General features: G+C 41.1%; 1 protein-coding gene across 27 annotated transcripts in view; it reads left to right on the top strand.

Moving 5' to 3' along the window:
- kif20ba (kinesin family member 20Ba) overlaps positions 1-13,842 on the top strand; it is a 29,590-nt gene extending 15,748 nt beyond the window's left edge. For 26 of the 27 annotated variants that reach the window (XM_028006962.1, XM_028006958.1, XM_028006980.1 and 23 more), the window contains 8 exons: positions 442-555; positions 1,001-1,087; positions 1,776-1,985; positions 4,179-4,220; positions 8,474-8,548; positions 8,630-8,729; positions 9,222-9,379; positions 10,707-13,842. In XM_028006962.1, coding sequence (XP_027862763.1) covers positions 442-555; positions 1,001-1,087; positions 1,776-1,985; positions 4,179-4,220; positions 8,474-8,548; positions 8,630-8,729; positions 9,222-9,379; positions 10,707-10,787 — 867 coding nt within the window. In that variant the 3' untranslated portion in view covers positions 10,788-13,842. The remainder of the gene's footprint in view (positions 1-441; positions 556-1,000; positions 1,088-1,775; positions 1,986-4,178; positions 4,221-8,473; positions 8,549-8,629; positions 8,730-9,221; positions 9,380-10,706) is intronic. The other variant, XM_028006963.1, reaches the window with a different exon arrangement.
- The last annotated feature ends 1,109 nt before the right edge of the window (positions 13,843-14,951 follow it).

Below are 14,951 nucleotides of genomic sequence, written 5' to 3'. Positions count from 1 at the left end.
AGGACCAGTTCACCTTGGTGATGGCGCCACAGCTGGCTGGACAATTAAACTGAGACTCGACTGATGTGGTGTGTGTTACACACACCTGGGGCTCCACAGCTAATAACTAGCAACGAGCTAACCAGAACAATCAGATGGATTCTGTTCTGGACGGAGCAGACAGCTGGCGTGTTTTGGACCATCTGAAGGCTGGACTCTGGGTTTGGACTTTCTGATGATAAACTGTTAGTCGACTAGTTTTTTCGTATTGTGGAACATGTGTCTAATTAGGACAATATTTCTGTCCTGACAACGAGATGACAGTTGAGCTACAGCTTTGGGAATAATTCCAACATTTTAGTCGTTTATTTAGTGGATTTCCTTTCACTTTGCCTCAGGAGTTTAATGGGGCCTGGAGAGGCTCCTGTAGTTCAGTGGCTCTAATGTGTGTGTGTGTTGCAGGCTAATGGTGGCCGTCGTTCTCTCAGAGTGGCAGAGCTGCAGGCAGCTCTAGTGGAGAAGGAAGCAGAGATCGAGCGGCTGAAGGAAAACCTCCAGAAAAACACAGCAGAGCAGGTCAGAACCGTCTTCGCTCAGTTTATCTGACAAGCAGGAGAGTTCTGACATTGCACAGGAAAAAAGATGAACCAGTTTCAAATACTAAAGCATTTAAACTGCTGCAGAAACACTCATATAGTTTATAACCTGTAAATATGTAGAGCCTCTTCAGTATCTCAGATTTTCCCCACACTTTAAATGCAGATGTGAAAAATTTTCAAATATTACTGACTATTTCTGGAGACGGATGAAACGCAGCAAAAACGTTCAGAGTGTCATCCACGTTTTCCTGGAAGAAAAAACTTCAGATCTGTTTTTTTTCTTTTTACCTGGATGTTTCCTTAGAAAGTTGGGTTGAATCACATTTTTTAATCCTTACATTAAGTCCAGATGTTTTACATATAACATATCGTATTGAATTTAGGTGATTAATGTGAAATGATGTGTTTTTTTCCCTCCACAGAGTGACAGTTCTGCTCTGGCTAAGAAAGCAAAGGCTGAACCGCTGCAGCCAGAGAGGAGGGAGACAAGATCGTCTGCCAGCAGTCGGGTAAGTCCACTTCACACTGCACGATTTTCAAAACCTGACAGACCACACACTAGCCGACAAAAATATCTTTGGTATGACGGGTTCAATCGGGTTTGATCATGTGTCCAGCCACACGGCAAGAGCAACACACCACATGGACCGATTCCTCTCACCGACATTCAGACTCCAGACAGAATATCCTGTAAAAACCAGCAATATCTGTCAAATTCCTTGTCATTTCTGTGGCTATGAAATGGTGAATATACATTCATGTGTTCGGTTGCGCCAGGTCAGCTGTTTGGGATTCTCCTCCCTACTTGTGTCATTGCGTTTTCTGATTGGCTACCTGTCACATTCAACAGGCTGCCTTTTCGCTCTCAGTCAAGGAAAACCCTTCAGGCTACAGTGATAAACTGGCCAAGACAATCCAACATGTTGAGTATGACAGATTTTAGATGGGAGCGGTCCCGTCGTTCTACCGTCTGGACCCGATCAGTCGTAACACAAAAGCACACTGCAGGATGATCGGTTACAATTATTGCAAGCGCCAGTATTTGAACGTTGGACATTCTAAAATTGTCGAAAGGGGAAAATTGGGGCAAAGAATCGTGTAGTGTGAACTGGGTGTAGGAGAGGAGGAGAAGGGCCTAGTCAAAGTGTCAGGGTCTCTTTGGTGCTGGAGCTGAGTTCAATGTTGCTGTTCCCCCAGGGTTCGTCCGGCTTCCCCTCGGTGCTGGAGTCCTCCGAGGTTTCCACGGAAACGGGCCGGACGAGCCGCTTCCCCCGGCCGGAGTTGGAGATCTCGTTCAGCCCGCTGCAGCCCAACCGCCTGGCGCTGCGGCGGCAGGGCGACGACAGCGCCGTCACCGTCAAGATCAGCCGGACTGGACGCAAGAGGAAGAGCGGCGAGATGGAGAAGGTAGGAGGATTCAGACTGAACTCACCTGGAGATTTACCTGAGAGAAAGCAGGAGGAGTACAGTCCAACTGTCACTTAGTAAAACTATAAAACATGATTCTAACTAAGAGGCCTCTCGGGGCTCCAGCAGGAGCTAAAGGAACAGCAGCAGACCTGATGGAAACCTGCTGCTGCTCTAAACAAACAGTTTGCTGTTTGTAGCGTTCCTTCCTACTAAAGCAGAAAAACTCTGAAAAAATAATTTTGTTTTAGAGAGCGTCCACACGTCCTTATGTCTTAAATTCTTGTATTTAAATTAAGACCTTAAAATGTCTTGGTCCTCTCCACTGGTTCACGCCGTCCGGGCGCTCTCAGTGAAGAGTCTGAACTTTAGGAAAACCTGTCTGTAGAACGAAGGAAGAAGCTTGAAAAGACGGATCTGTTCATCTGTCCAGATGACAGCAGCTGAGTGTCTGATCCCTGCTCAGGTGAAGGAAGTGTTGCTTTCCTTTTCGTCTGCTGGGGTCACCATGGAAACTTGGAGGTCCGTCTGTCCTGCTGACAGCAGGCCGTCTTCTCAGAGCTAAACACTTCTCGTGAATGATGGCTCCTCCGAGGCCCAGATCGGCTCCTCCTTAATGTTTTCTCAGCCAGCTTTAGAAGGTCACCAGCGTCTTTCTGTTCCTATAATAATGTTGGATTAAAGAGCCAGAATGTTGCTGGTTGTCTTTTGGAAACATAAAGCAGTTTGTTACCATGTGCATGCAGACCACAACCAGTCAGAAACATAAAATATTTTATGAAAACTCCAGTTATGGAGGAATTTTACTGTCCCACCATTCAAATCAGATATTATTCATAATGATTTCTGCTGTAATCTGTAGGTGATCAAACCCCGGGACATGTCGAGGTCTCCCTCTGACTCATAAGGAAAAAGCATTTAAAAGGTTTTTTCTCAGCTCCTGCTGCAGAGGGTTTGTTGTTTGGCAGCAGGGAGGTGAGGAGACGGTGAGACGTCCCAGCTCCCATTTTTAACTGGGAGTGAGTCAGACCCGCCCTCAGTGGAGCGGGGTGACACATGGGTCGCCTCGGTGACCCCACATGACCTCCCACCTCATCCTGCTGTGGATGTATCACCACTGGGTTTCTGTGCTGCTCCTGTAGATGAAGATGGAAGTTTGTGTCGGATCCCAGGGATTTAAAACTAAACAACGAGTTCAGGTGAAGTTTTCCTCCTTGGTTCAGATTTTCTGAATCTGGACTCTAGGCTGAGCTTCAGGAGAGTTTAACTGTCTGAATGTTTTATTTTAAACCCACAGCGTCACATTAAGCTGCTGTTCTCCATTGTTTGGAGCCACTCAGCTAATTAAAACGTCCAGTTATTCAGTGTATTTTAAAGGAAACTTAAAACTGTAGATTAACATAAAAACCATCAGAAGAATCCAATTTACTGCTTGGCAAACCAGAGCAGCTAGCTGGGAATATGAAGATAGTATCTGAAATGAAAAACTAATCTCTGTTCAATAATAATAGCTCAAGTTCATTTGAATATTAAAATTGAATTGGTCCCTAGAGATGACAAATGCAGGAAAAAAGCTTCTTCTTTGTCCTTTGCAGAAACTAAAGTAACAAGAGCTTTAATAAATATTCTGTATGAATATTTGAGTCCAGGAACAGATATGACCAGAACAGACTTCACTGTAGTATTTTTTTTAATATTTTATTTATATTTTCAACAGTCGTGCCGCTGAAGTAAACTATCGTTTTAGAAATGTTACAGCAGTAACTCTAAGGTGATAAAACAACCAAATGTGTTTAGAGTCATTTAAAAAGTAAGATTGAGAGCAGAATAAGGCTGACCAGGTGGTAAAATTATTTAAATTAAGTACAAAAACTAGAGACACCTGAACTACTTCAGTCAGAAGCTTCTGCAGAGCTACTGTAACACTGACTGCTACAGTGTTAGCAGTCTCCTCTTGAGGCTCCAGTGTTTACCCAACAGCACTGTAACCTTCACTTCTGGACCAGTCAAAGTTTTGGTCTGCCCAACAGGCTCTTCAAAAAGTTTCTGCTCATGTTTTCATCTTTTGTCTTCACTTATTAGTTTTTACTGCATTAGATGAAAAATACCCAGTTTATAAGTTAGTCAGCTACCGTTAAACTGCAGAAGTCAAATTAAAGCAGCTTTTTAACTGAATTCTTGTTTTTGTTTAAGTCTCACATTTTCAGGAGGACTAAGAGACGAACAGCACGCCAGGTACCGTTTGCTTTACCTCATTAGAACCGTGTTTTCATCCAGAACCCACAGAACCATTTCACCATCACATCAACATCCGCCATGTTGGGTTTCAATGGTTCCCATCAACATCCGCCATGTTAGGTCTCCATCTCCTACTGACCTGATCATCATCTTTCATTTAGTTTAAAGATAAATTAACATTTTTCTGTGCATTCCATAAAATAAAACAACATAAAATCTAGAATAAGGTAAAAGCCTTTAAGCGCAGTGACCAGGTTCAGGGGCCCGGTGTTGAATCGGTCTGGTTCTTTGGTTCTTGCATTTCAAAATAAGACGACAAAAAATTAATACCGGTAATTAGATTTTTTTGTTGTTTTAAAATTAAATTAGAGAAAACAATTTCAAGACTGAAAATTGTCTTGAAATTTCAGTCAGCGCCTGTAAAACTCCAGGCGCTTTACATTTTCACACATCTCACTGAGCGCTGGAGATCTCACCGGGAACCAGCTCTTCTTCTGTGATGACTTCCGTCCTGCTACATATCAGTTTGAACATTATAGTTTGACCTTGTTTTTACATTTAGGTTTTCTCCATCCAGAATAATCGTACGGTGTTTACATCATGACTCCTGGAGGCCATTTTCACCTCATTCATGATTTCTGATTTAGCATTAATACTTTAACCAGTTTTCACACAAATTCAGATTTTGATACCTCAATAGTCATCGAAGGTCAACTTATGCTGAGTTGTGACTGAGGTGGTACAGATGTGTCTAGATGTTTGTCTAGAATGTTTTTATTATTTAGGCTTTTTCCATTGAGCAGAATTTGACATCTCTCACCATTAACTATTTGAAAAAACTAAGTGACCAAAGTGGACTGGTCCACTTCTTTCCACCTGAATGTGGACACATTGGAGTCAAACTGGTTCCTGGAAGCTGATTACAGACTGAACAGAAGTGGATAAACGATCGTATTAATGAACCCGATCTGAAATGAGAAGCGCTGTGTCTCTGCATTGGCATCTGTAGATGTTCTGACTCCAGCTCTTCAGGTCATTTATCTTCTAAAGCCGTCTAAATCAACCGATTAATTTGCATGTAATTGCTGCCTGTCGGAGGAGAAGCTGTAATTTGGGGCTGACATGGTTGAGCGGGTTCTTATCAGGACGGATCCGACTGGTTCAGGTTTCCTTTAAACATGAAGATAAACTGCTTCTTCCAGTCCTGCTCAACTCCCAGCTCTGCCTGCCAGGCAGAGGTCCGTCCGTCCGTCTGTCCGTCTCCTAATGATTTATTGACGAAGCTTTTACTTTGAGGAGTGCCATCCCTGCTGCTGTCCCAGAAAATCTTTACAATAGCTTCTGCCTTTTATGGTGCAGACATGCTTTTTTCTCTCTTCTGGCTCAATAGGCTGGGATTATTAACATACATGATGATAAATGTGGCTTTGTAAAAGGAGCGTAAATCTCTCTGTAGGACTTGACTGAGGATTCGTGTTAAAGGACCTTCATTCTCCAGATCGTCTTTACTAGATCAGACCTACAGCAGGAATATTAACTCTGACTCTGGATTTACTCTTCTTAAATCTGCTTGGAAAGTTAAATTAAGCAGCAAACTTCACAGATTTGAAAATGACAAAAATTTAAAATAAAATAACAGAAACGTGCAGGTCGATGTTGGTTTGACGACCTGAAGGCTCCAGTTGGAGTTTGTAGCTTTAACCACGCAGAGACACGAAGGACATGGAGTGTTCATGGAGTTTAATGGACGTTGATTTGAACTTTGACCTTCTGTGATCCTTAAGTGTAATCACATTACTTGGGTCTTTTAGCCTTTGGTAAAAGTTATGTTCTTGCCAAAAGGTTTTGAGGAAGAGGAAACGGTACAATTACATCCTGAAGTTACTAGAGACGCAGAAGTTCCTGCTTCTAGCCGCCATGTTTCTCATTTTATTGGCTGGAAGTTCTCCTCTGCCTGAAAAGAACAAATGAGCCAAAATGTTCTTAAACAGACGTCGGTAAGAACTGCAACGTCACTGTGATGAGTTAACCGTACAACGTCCTGTCGAATTCAAAACCATGGAAACTAGACCTTTGGTTCCTGGGAAGACGCTCGTTAGATTGGGGAAAATAACTGTTATGCCAGCAAAGTAGGTCCAGTCTGAGGCCGTAGTTCTGTCCGGTCCAGATGGTCCGGTCCGGTCTCTTCCTGTCCTTTAGCTGAAGTAGCAGCAGGTACCTGTCGTTCTGTGTAGGCAAACATCTCCAACAAGTTTTCTTCTTCAGTACTTCAGTCTAAAGTCTTAAATATAACCAGACAGAATGTCACCTTGGTAACCATGAAAACTGATGACGGTTCCTCACTCCTCGTCTGTCTGTGTTCCTCTGTATCAGCTCAGTTAGAGACGATAAACCTGGTTAGAAAGAATCGACCTTCAGGTTCTGATTTGACCTTCAGGTTCTGATGGGTTCACCTGGGATCTGTGATCCACTCCAGAACAGGAAATAAATCAACTTAAGACAAATTTCACCGTCTCTAGATCACATCTGTTCCTCTGTTCTGTTTCTCTTCCTTCTCTCCATCCCTCTCTTCATTCTCTCATCTCTTCTTTCTCTCCATCCTTCTCTTCATTCTCTCATCTCTTCTTTCTCTCATCCCTCTCTTCATTCTCTCATCTCTTCCTTCTCTCCATCCCCTCCATCTTGTTTACTGACTCCACGCAGTCCACTCCCAGCTTATCTCCGCTCCTCATCAGCTCTCATCCCTCCGCCTCCACAATGTTAACGCCTGTTCCGCCTCGCTCACACACCCTCTGTCACACACACACACACGCTGTAACACACCCACCAACACACACACACGGTGCCTCAAACACTCAGCTCCTCTCTGCTGCCCCGCTCCTCCGTTCTCTCTCTGATTATCTCTCAAACCATCCAGTGAGTCATTGATGACTCCACAGGTCGTGACCTTTGTTTTCCCTGATTCCCCGCCCACTCCTCCCCCCAACCAATCAGCCGATTCGCAGGTTGGCCTCGTCTTCCACGGCTGTTTGTGATTCACATTTCTTTGATTTGATAATGTGGCAAAACTCTGCAGGGAAGGAGAAGATTTGATCCCTGATCCACTGAGGCTTTAAACTGCTGTAACTTTACAATCCTTTAAAACTCCTTCCTGCCTTTGAGCCGACAGCAGAGACTGAATCTAAAGTTTGGGCAAAACATGAGCCAGCAGGAATAAAACTGCCCGATTTCTCCTTCACATTCCTTCTTTGTTTCCACTGATCAGGCTTTTATTTGATGATTTACTGTTTTCTCTAAACTCTGATCTGCTGATTGCAATTTTCTCTTTAAAAACTATAATATAAAAAATGTAAATGCAGTTTTACTTCAGCAGAGAAATGAAAATGACCAAAGTCAGCTGAAGAAGCACTGCTGTAGCTAAATAATTAATAGTTTTCAGTTTGGATGCGTTCCAGTGTTTGAGCTTCAGGCCATGAATCTGAATCAAAAGAAACCTGATCATTGATTGATTGATCGGACATTAATAAATGTTTTCCTCTTTCCTGCTAAAACCAGTTTTATTTTTGAAAATCTTTAAATATGACAAAAGGTTGACACACTCCTATAATAATGGAATATCTTTAGATGATGAACAAATATTACAGTTGGAATAATCCAACTGTTGTTTACATGTTAATCTGTCATTTAGACCTTCACTGTTTAGCTCATTTTGTTTGTCTGGAAATAAATAAACATGTAGAACAGCATCTTTTCCTGGTTGAATTGTATTTAGAGATAACTGAATCACACTGCAGTAAACAGGCCAAGTGGTCAAACGAAGTGGAGAGCTGCTGCTATCTGCAGACAATTGTTTTCAGTAACGATGCGTTCGGTGGCCGTTTGGCATCTGAAGGCTGGACTGGATCTGTGTTTGGTGTGTTTAAGCTGCTGCTGGATGTCTGAATCTGAAATGCGTTGAACCTGGTTAGTTTTGTGCTTCTCGCTGACGGCAGGTTTTCCTCCAGGCGCAGTGGAAGCCAAACTCTTGACACTCAGATAATGGCTGAGTTTACCTCGCTGTGATTTCAGCTCCTCCGCCTGGCCTCTAACTATAAATTACAGCTTGTTTCTCCTCTTTAATGACATATATTTTCACCGCGGCTGCTCCTCACTGTGTTGAATTAGAACCGCCTCCATCTGTTCCAACCTGTCATTATGAAACACGTTGTTTTTAGCTCCTTGTTAAAGATGAGTCATGTCGGGGTTTTCAGGAGGAAGTGGAGACGGAGAACCGGAGGAACACCAGAACCAAACTCACACCAAAGCTGAGCCCACGGACAGAGGAGGTACCACCCAGAACAAACACTCACTGTTAAACTGGACGCTGTGAGACAAACTGCTGACCACCTTTACCTCCCTGTGGCCAGAGCGCTACCTCCCAGAGCAGCCTCCGCAGCAGGAAGGACGGCACGCTGCAGAAGATCGGAGACTTCCTGCAGAGGTCCCCGACCGTGCTGGGCTCTGGAGGTCAGAAACACACAACCTTTCAGTCAGAGCAGGGAGCTTTACCTCACCAGAACTAAACACAATTCAACCACAGTCAAAAGCAGATGGTTGCCATGGCCCTGGAGGCTGAAGAGGCCTGGTACCAGTAGGGTGAGGAGTCCTGAGTGTCCTGAAACTCCAACACAGCTCAGTCACATGAGGAAACATCTTCACATGGGCTCTGGGTCCTGCTAAAGGCCTGACTGGTTAAAATGTGTTGGACTAGACTTTAACTTCTCATTTAACTGGGAAACATTAACCATCCAGAGTTTTACCTGCTTGGAGTAAATGATGTGATCTGGTGACATAAACCCGAGTATCATCTGCACAGAGGCAGAGCTCGGAAACTTTTATTCTCCCTTAAATGTTCTTTGACTCAGAATGAGTTTTTGTTTTTCCCAAGCCTTGGATCTTTGTGCTGCTGTTTATTCATTCTGATCAAATCCCTGAAAGCTTCCTGATGTGTTGCTGCAGCCAAGAAGATGATGAGCCTGGTCAGCGGCCGTGTGGATGCCCAGTCAGCCTCTTCCTCCTCTTCCTCCTCTTCCCCCCTCCGTTTGACGACCAAGAGGAGCAGAAAGAAACTCTACAGGCCTGAAATCTCCTGCCCCATGGAAATGCCCTCCCACCCGGTGAGTGGAGCCGAGGCAGCGTGAAGAGGGGCTGCGGCTCATATCCCCATCTGATTTATTAATTCTCTGAATACACTGCAGGGTTATGAGTCCTGGGAAATGAGATGTTGGGGTTATTTTTATATCTTTAATCTGTGTTGATAACCTTAGTAATTCTGGATATGTAGGTTTGTCTTATGGAAAGAATGAAAATGAATGTTTTTATTTGCTCACTTCTCAGTGGAGGAGTTGGTATCGCTGCAGCACGAAAGTTCTGGGTTCAAATCCCAGCCACGAAATATTAAAACTACCATTTTGTATTGAAAGAATTTTTTAATTATACTGCATATTTTTCAAAGGCCTTGTTCTCCACTCAGGCTGTATGATTTTCATATTTCCCATCAGCCACTTGGATTTCAAGATGGCAGACATTTTTGAGCCTTTAGAACCAATTATTGCCATAAAATGTTACGTATTTTATGACCTGGATAAACTTTGTCACATCACTTGTTTTCATACAACTTCAAAGAAATAAAATGTAGCAAAATCCAACACGAAACTGAACAATTTAGGAATCTCTCACTAGTTATCAACTGGAAGGATATTTAGATGTGAAAAGGGACTGAGAGACTTTGTGTTGGTGGTTCAGCGCTAACTTCTGCTAACTTTGTTTAGCTGTCCCGTCTGCTTCTTTTTTTATGGGTTTAGCATTTACTTAATTTTTATATTTAGTGGTCTGACATCAGCTTCTGGTTATTTTTTTATGTGTTTAACGTTGGTGGAGCTCAGATTGTTGTTTAGTGAATTAGTGGTTAGTGAACCAAACCTTTTGGTTAGCTGTGTCAACCACTGCCGATTTCAGCATAAACATATTCTCCAATACAACTATGGTGGCCATTTTGAAAAATGTCAACCAGAAATGTCAAACACAAGATGAAGAAAATATGATTTTTACAGTTCAAAAGATATAGGCTCTGATTTGACACCAAACATATTCATGTACGGTACTTGGTCATTTTATTGCAAAAGTTTATCTTCCATGACAACAATGGTGGCCATCTTGAAAAATAAATTAAAAAAATATCAGTAAATATCATTTCTATGGGTTCTATTATGTATGAGTTGACACAAAAAGTATTCTTTTGTGGTAAGTATTGTTAGTTTTAGTGCATAAGTAATTTTACCTTGGTGACCCTAGTGGCCATCTTGAATTTATTAGTGGCTAACATTTATTTTTTTTTTTTAAAGCACGTCCGCTGGGAACATCTGTTCCTGATTATGTTCTTTAATTATCTGCTTTGCTACATCCGCCCTCCTCTGCCATGTTTTCTCCTGTCTGTGTTTTCAGATTATTAACCAGGAGACGAAGGACGGCGACGGCAGCCAGCAGATCAAGCTGCGCCTCCGCTCCAGAGTGGCTAAATGCTAGCGCCGTATCCTGTTAGCTTTCATATTACTGTCTTAATGAAGCTGCTTATGATCGAGCATATCTCTCTGTCTGAGACGCTTTTATTTAATCATTAATTTGACCTTTAAGCTGAAGGTCAGCAGGAGGATTAGCAATAATCTGGTTAACGCTTAAACCCTCCTGCAGCATGCTGCCTGTAGTCACTGATATGTTTATTTCACCAAGTATTTTTATGTTCATGTTACACTTTCTGTTCATTTATGATCAAATGACTCCGCCCTCAAGACACTAGAAGCATTCAAGCCCTTCCCGGTTATTTTAATGTGCAATCTGTTTAGAGTTTCCTCATCTGTCCTAATATAGTTTATTTAATGTTTTCTCCACAGAGAGCTGCTATAAAGTCACATTATTTTCTACCATAGTTTGATCTTTCTGAACCATCTGGACTTCACATAACCTTGAAGCTCTGAGTTATCATGTTCTGGGGAATCTTTTGTTACATCCTGGCCATAACAAATTTATTTTCAGCCCTATTAAAGGCATTTATTATAAAATAAACTATAATAAAGAAAAGTGGTGCCTGCAGCCCGAGAGCCCAGAAGAACCGTCTCCCTCCTTCCTGTTCATGCCATCTCATCCGGGCTTCCCGGTGTCGCATGTCGTCTCCGGACCGCCAACGTGGCCGTCAGACGCCGCCTCCTCCCAAAACCGCAACAAGAACAGATTAAACACAAACAGTGACGGTCACATACTCCGCCCCTAACCAGCAGGAACATCCTGTAAGACCTGCAACAAAATACCACTTGTCTTTAAATTTAAAACTATTTGATATTAATATTTTAAAGCACTTAATTTTTCTTTAATGATCTGTTCTGAAGATTCCTGCAGACGTTCAGATCTAAAGGACAGAAATGATTCTACATTGAAGATCTGATCCCAGAAGAACCGAGAGGTTCTGGAGCTCTGACGAGTTCTGTGAAGTCTGATGAGTTTAACTGGCTCCTGGTCTGGACCCGGTTCAGGTCTGGACCCGGTTCGATCCTGAACACGATTCGACTCTGGACCCGGTTTGGTTCTGGACCCGGTTCGGCTCTGAACCGATTCAGCTCCACTTTATCTCCTTCCAGTCTTTAGGCTGACGAACATAAAGGCTGACTCTGCTGTTAGAAAATGTTTCAGTCATTTTTCTGTACCGGTGCATCTAAAAATATATTTAATACATCATAAAAGTTTAATATTTCTTGTTGGTCATCTCAGAAAGTGAAACTCATTTCTATAATCGCACAATAATATTTTACAGGTCTTTGTTTGGGAAATAATTTGTAATTGTGATGATTATGGGTAACACAGGACTACAGATAATTATCAGAAACCTGACATTTCAGCTTAAGCATCTATTTTTGATTCAATTGTGATGCTCTTATTTTCTAAGACTCTACTAAGGTTTTCTTAAATCGTGAACCATAATCATTAAGACTAAAAAAGTAAAAGCTTAATTTATGTGTAATCTTAAATAGAATAAAATAATAAAAAAATGACAGACTTTCTGAGACGACTGGCTAGACATATTGCACTTTAACACAATATTCTAATTTCTAAGTCTGAGCTCTACTGGTGCTTAACTCCAGTTTACCTTGGTGGGTAAACTGGAGTTGGGTCTTTGGGTTCCTTGGTTCTGATCCTTTAGAGGTTACGTTATTTTTCATTCTGTATGTTTATCATGTTTATTCTCCCTGTTTGCACCTGAGAAACTGATTTAAAATAAACCTTGATTCAGAAATTTAAACTTTCTTTCAAAATGTTTTTTCCCTCTGTATCGTTGATGTTTCTTGTTTAATTATTCACGGTTCTGCAGTTGTTCTGCTAAGAATATTTCCCTCCTGTAAATTAGCTCCCTACTTCTAGCAGGGAGCTAATCAGTCACTGCACAGAAACAGGCAGTAAATCAATCATGGAGGCGTTCTGACTGAATTCCAGCACTCAGATGTCAGAAAGCTGCTTTTCCGTCTAATTATGTTCAGCACAGAAAACCAGGAAAACATGAACCTGAAAGCTGCGTGACAGGAACCCTCCTCACCTCTGAGCATGTCGATGTGATTCATGAACAACTGGATCTTAAAGTCTGAAGAAGTTCTGCTCTCGATTCTCTGAAGGGATCAAGGCTGCAAAGCTGCTCTTCTGTTCAGCTTTCAGAGGAAACGCTGCGAACCCGCCGCCTTGTGACGCCACGCTTTCAGAAAGTTTAACTGTCAGAAGAAATGTGCTGCCTGGATCAACAGAGGTGGAACAGCAAGAGACTGAATAAAGGCTCCAAAGACTTCTGACCATTCAGCAGCACAAACATTCAATCTGAACCGGTTAGAGGAAGTTCTAGCTGGATGTCAACCAGAATTTAAAATAATTTATCCGCCCTTCGTTATCCCGTTTACTTATTGACTGAAGGCCGACACCATTGGACCCAAAATCTCGTCCTTGTTAACGTGAATTTAGACTTTCCTGTTCTAGGTCGCTTTGGATGAACCAAATTATTTTCGGTTCCCGTTGTTCTTTTGGCTCTTCACATTTTTTGTTCCTTAATTTATTATCCAACAAAGAAATGTAGGAAAATAACATTTTATTTGATGAATGAGATCAGCTCGTAGTTGGAATGACCGTAAAGTAAAATGTGCATTTGAGTTTTAAAATACCATATGAGTTTATTTGGCTTTTGATGGTTACATTTACAGATTTAGCTGCAGAAAACTGATGGAACTGGAGCTTTTAATTCAGAAAACATGTTTGTATTGAACCAGCAATCAGAAAACATGCTTCTGTTATATGACAGTTTACTGCTCTGATGTAGTGGGTCTTAAATGTTTTCTATGTGTTGCTTTTCTTCTCTGTATAAAACACCAGCAATAAATCTCAGGCTCTGAAAGGAGTGAAGGGATTATTTAAATCCACAAGGGGACGTCCTTATTGTTTTTAGTCCAACGTAGAACATATGTGACATTAGTTACACACAGAAAATTTACATTTTAACAGTACTTGTGGTTTATGATAGTATCAAAATATAATAATCTCTTTGCTTGCTGTTCTATGGCCTGAGAAACTGCTGTGATTTTTCCCTCCATGTATGTGAAGCTCTGAGCTGCCGTGACGCCGTGACATCATTCCAGATAACAGACGGGGGCGTGTCGCCACACTGAGCTGTTCTTGCATGTTGATACACAATTTGATCACTATGTTGTTTTATGCAACAACTGTACATTATCCATTCAGCTTTACTGCTATTTTAAGTTGATTTTTTTTTTTCAAAACAGAGAAAAGTGGAGGAAAATTCTGTTTTTATTTTGCAATTTTACAATTTTCTTTAAGTAAATGGCTCATAGTTAAGTAAGGGACTTGAAAGATAATATAATAAATATTGACAGAAAAGTGGATCTGACTGGTGGTTATGCTGAAGGCCGAGCGGCTCTGTTTCTGTAGAGATCTGGATTCTGACCAGTGAATAAAGTTTATTTAATCCAGAAACATCAAAACAACAAGACGTTCATGATTTACATTTAAATTGAATCCAAGCTGAACATGTAATTAAGATCTGGTGATGTATATTTGCATAAATTAAAGATAAAGATAAAGAAAAATTTATTTTACTGTACATTTTTAAATAAGCAATTTATGAATACACTTATTTAAAGACGGATCAAAAGACAGATCTATGGAGAGTGAAGAGTTTTATTAAAGTAAGGATACTTAAATAATTATTACATAAGTTATTTATTGTATTTGACTCTCTTCACTCTCCTTAGGAGTCAGGACATACTGGAGCAGCAGTTTGGTGTTAAGCTTTGAAAATATAAAAAGCAAGTTTATATGTCATATATTTTTAAGGTTAAGAACAATGGATACACACAAACACACATATATGTATATATATATATATATATATATATATACATATACACTGCTCAAAAAAACTAAAGGGAACACTTAAACAACACAATATAACTCCAAGTAAATCAAACTTCTGTGAAATAAAACTGTCCACTTAGGAAGCAACACTGATTGACAATCAATGTCACCTGCTGTTGTGCAAATGGAACTTTGTACAGAACAAAGTATTCAATGAGAATATTTCTTTCATTCAGATCTAGGATGTGTTATTTGAGTGTTCCCTTTATTTTTTTGAGCAGTATATATATA

The sequence above is a fragment of the Xiphophorus couchianus genome, chromosome 22 (genome assembly GCF_001444195.1).
Source record: "Xiphophorus couchianus chromosome 22, X_couchianus-1.0, whole genome shotgun sequence".
NCBI classification, from domain to species: Eukaryota; Metazoa; Chordata; class Actinopteri; order Cyprinodontiformes; family Poeciliidae; genus Xiphophorus; species Xiphophorus couchianus.
Note: the sequence above shows the minus strand (reverse complement) of the source record. Positions and strands in the feature narration are given on the sequence as shown.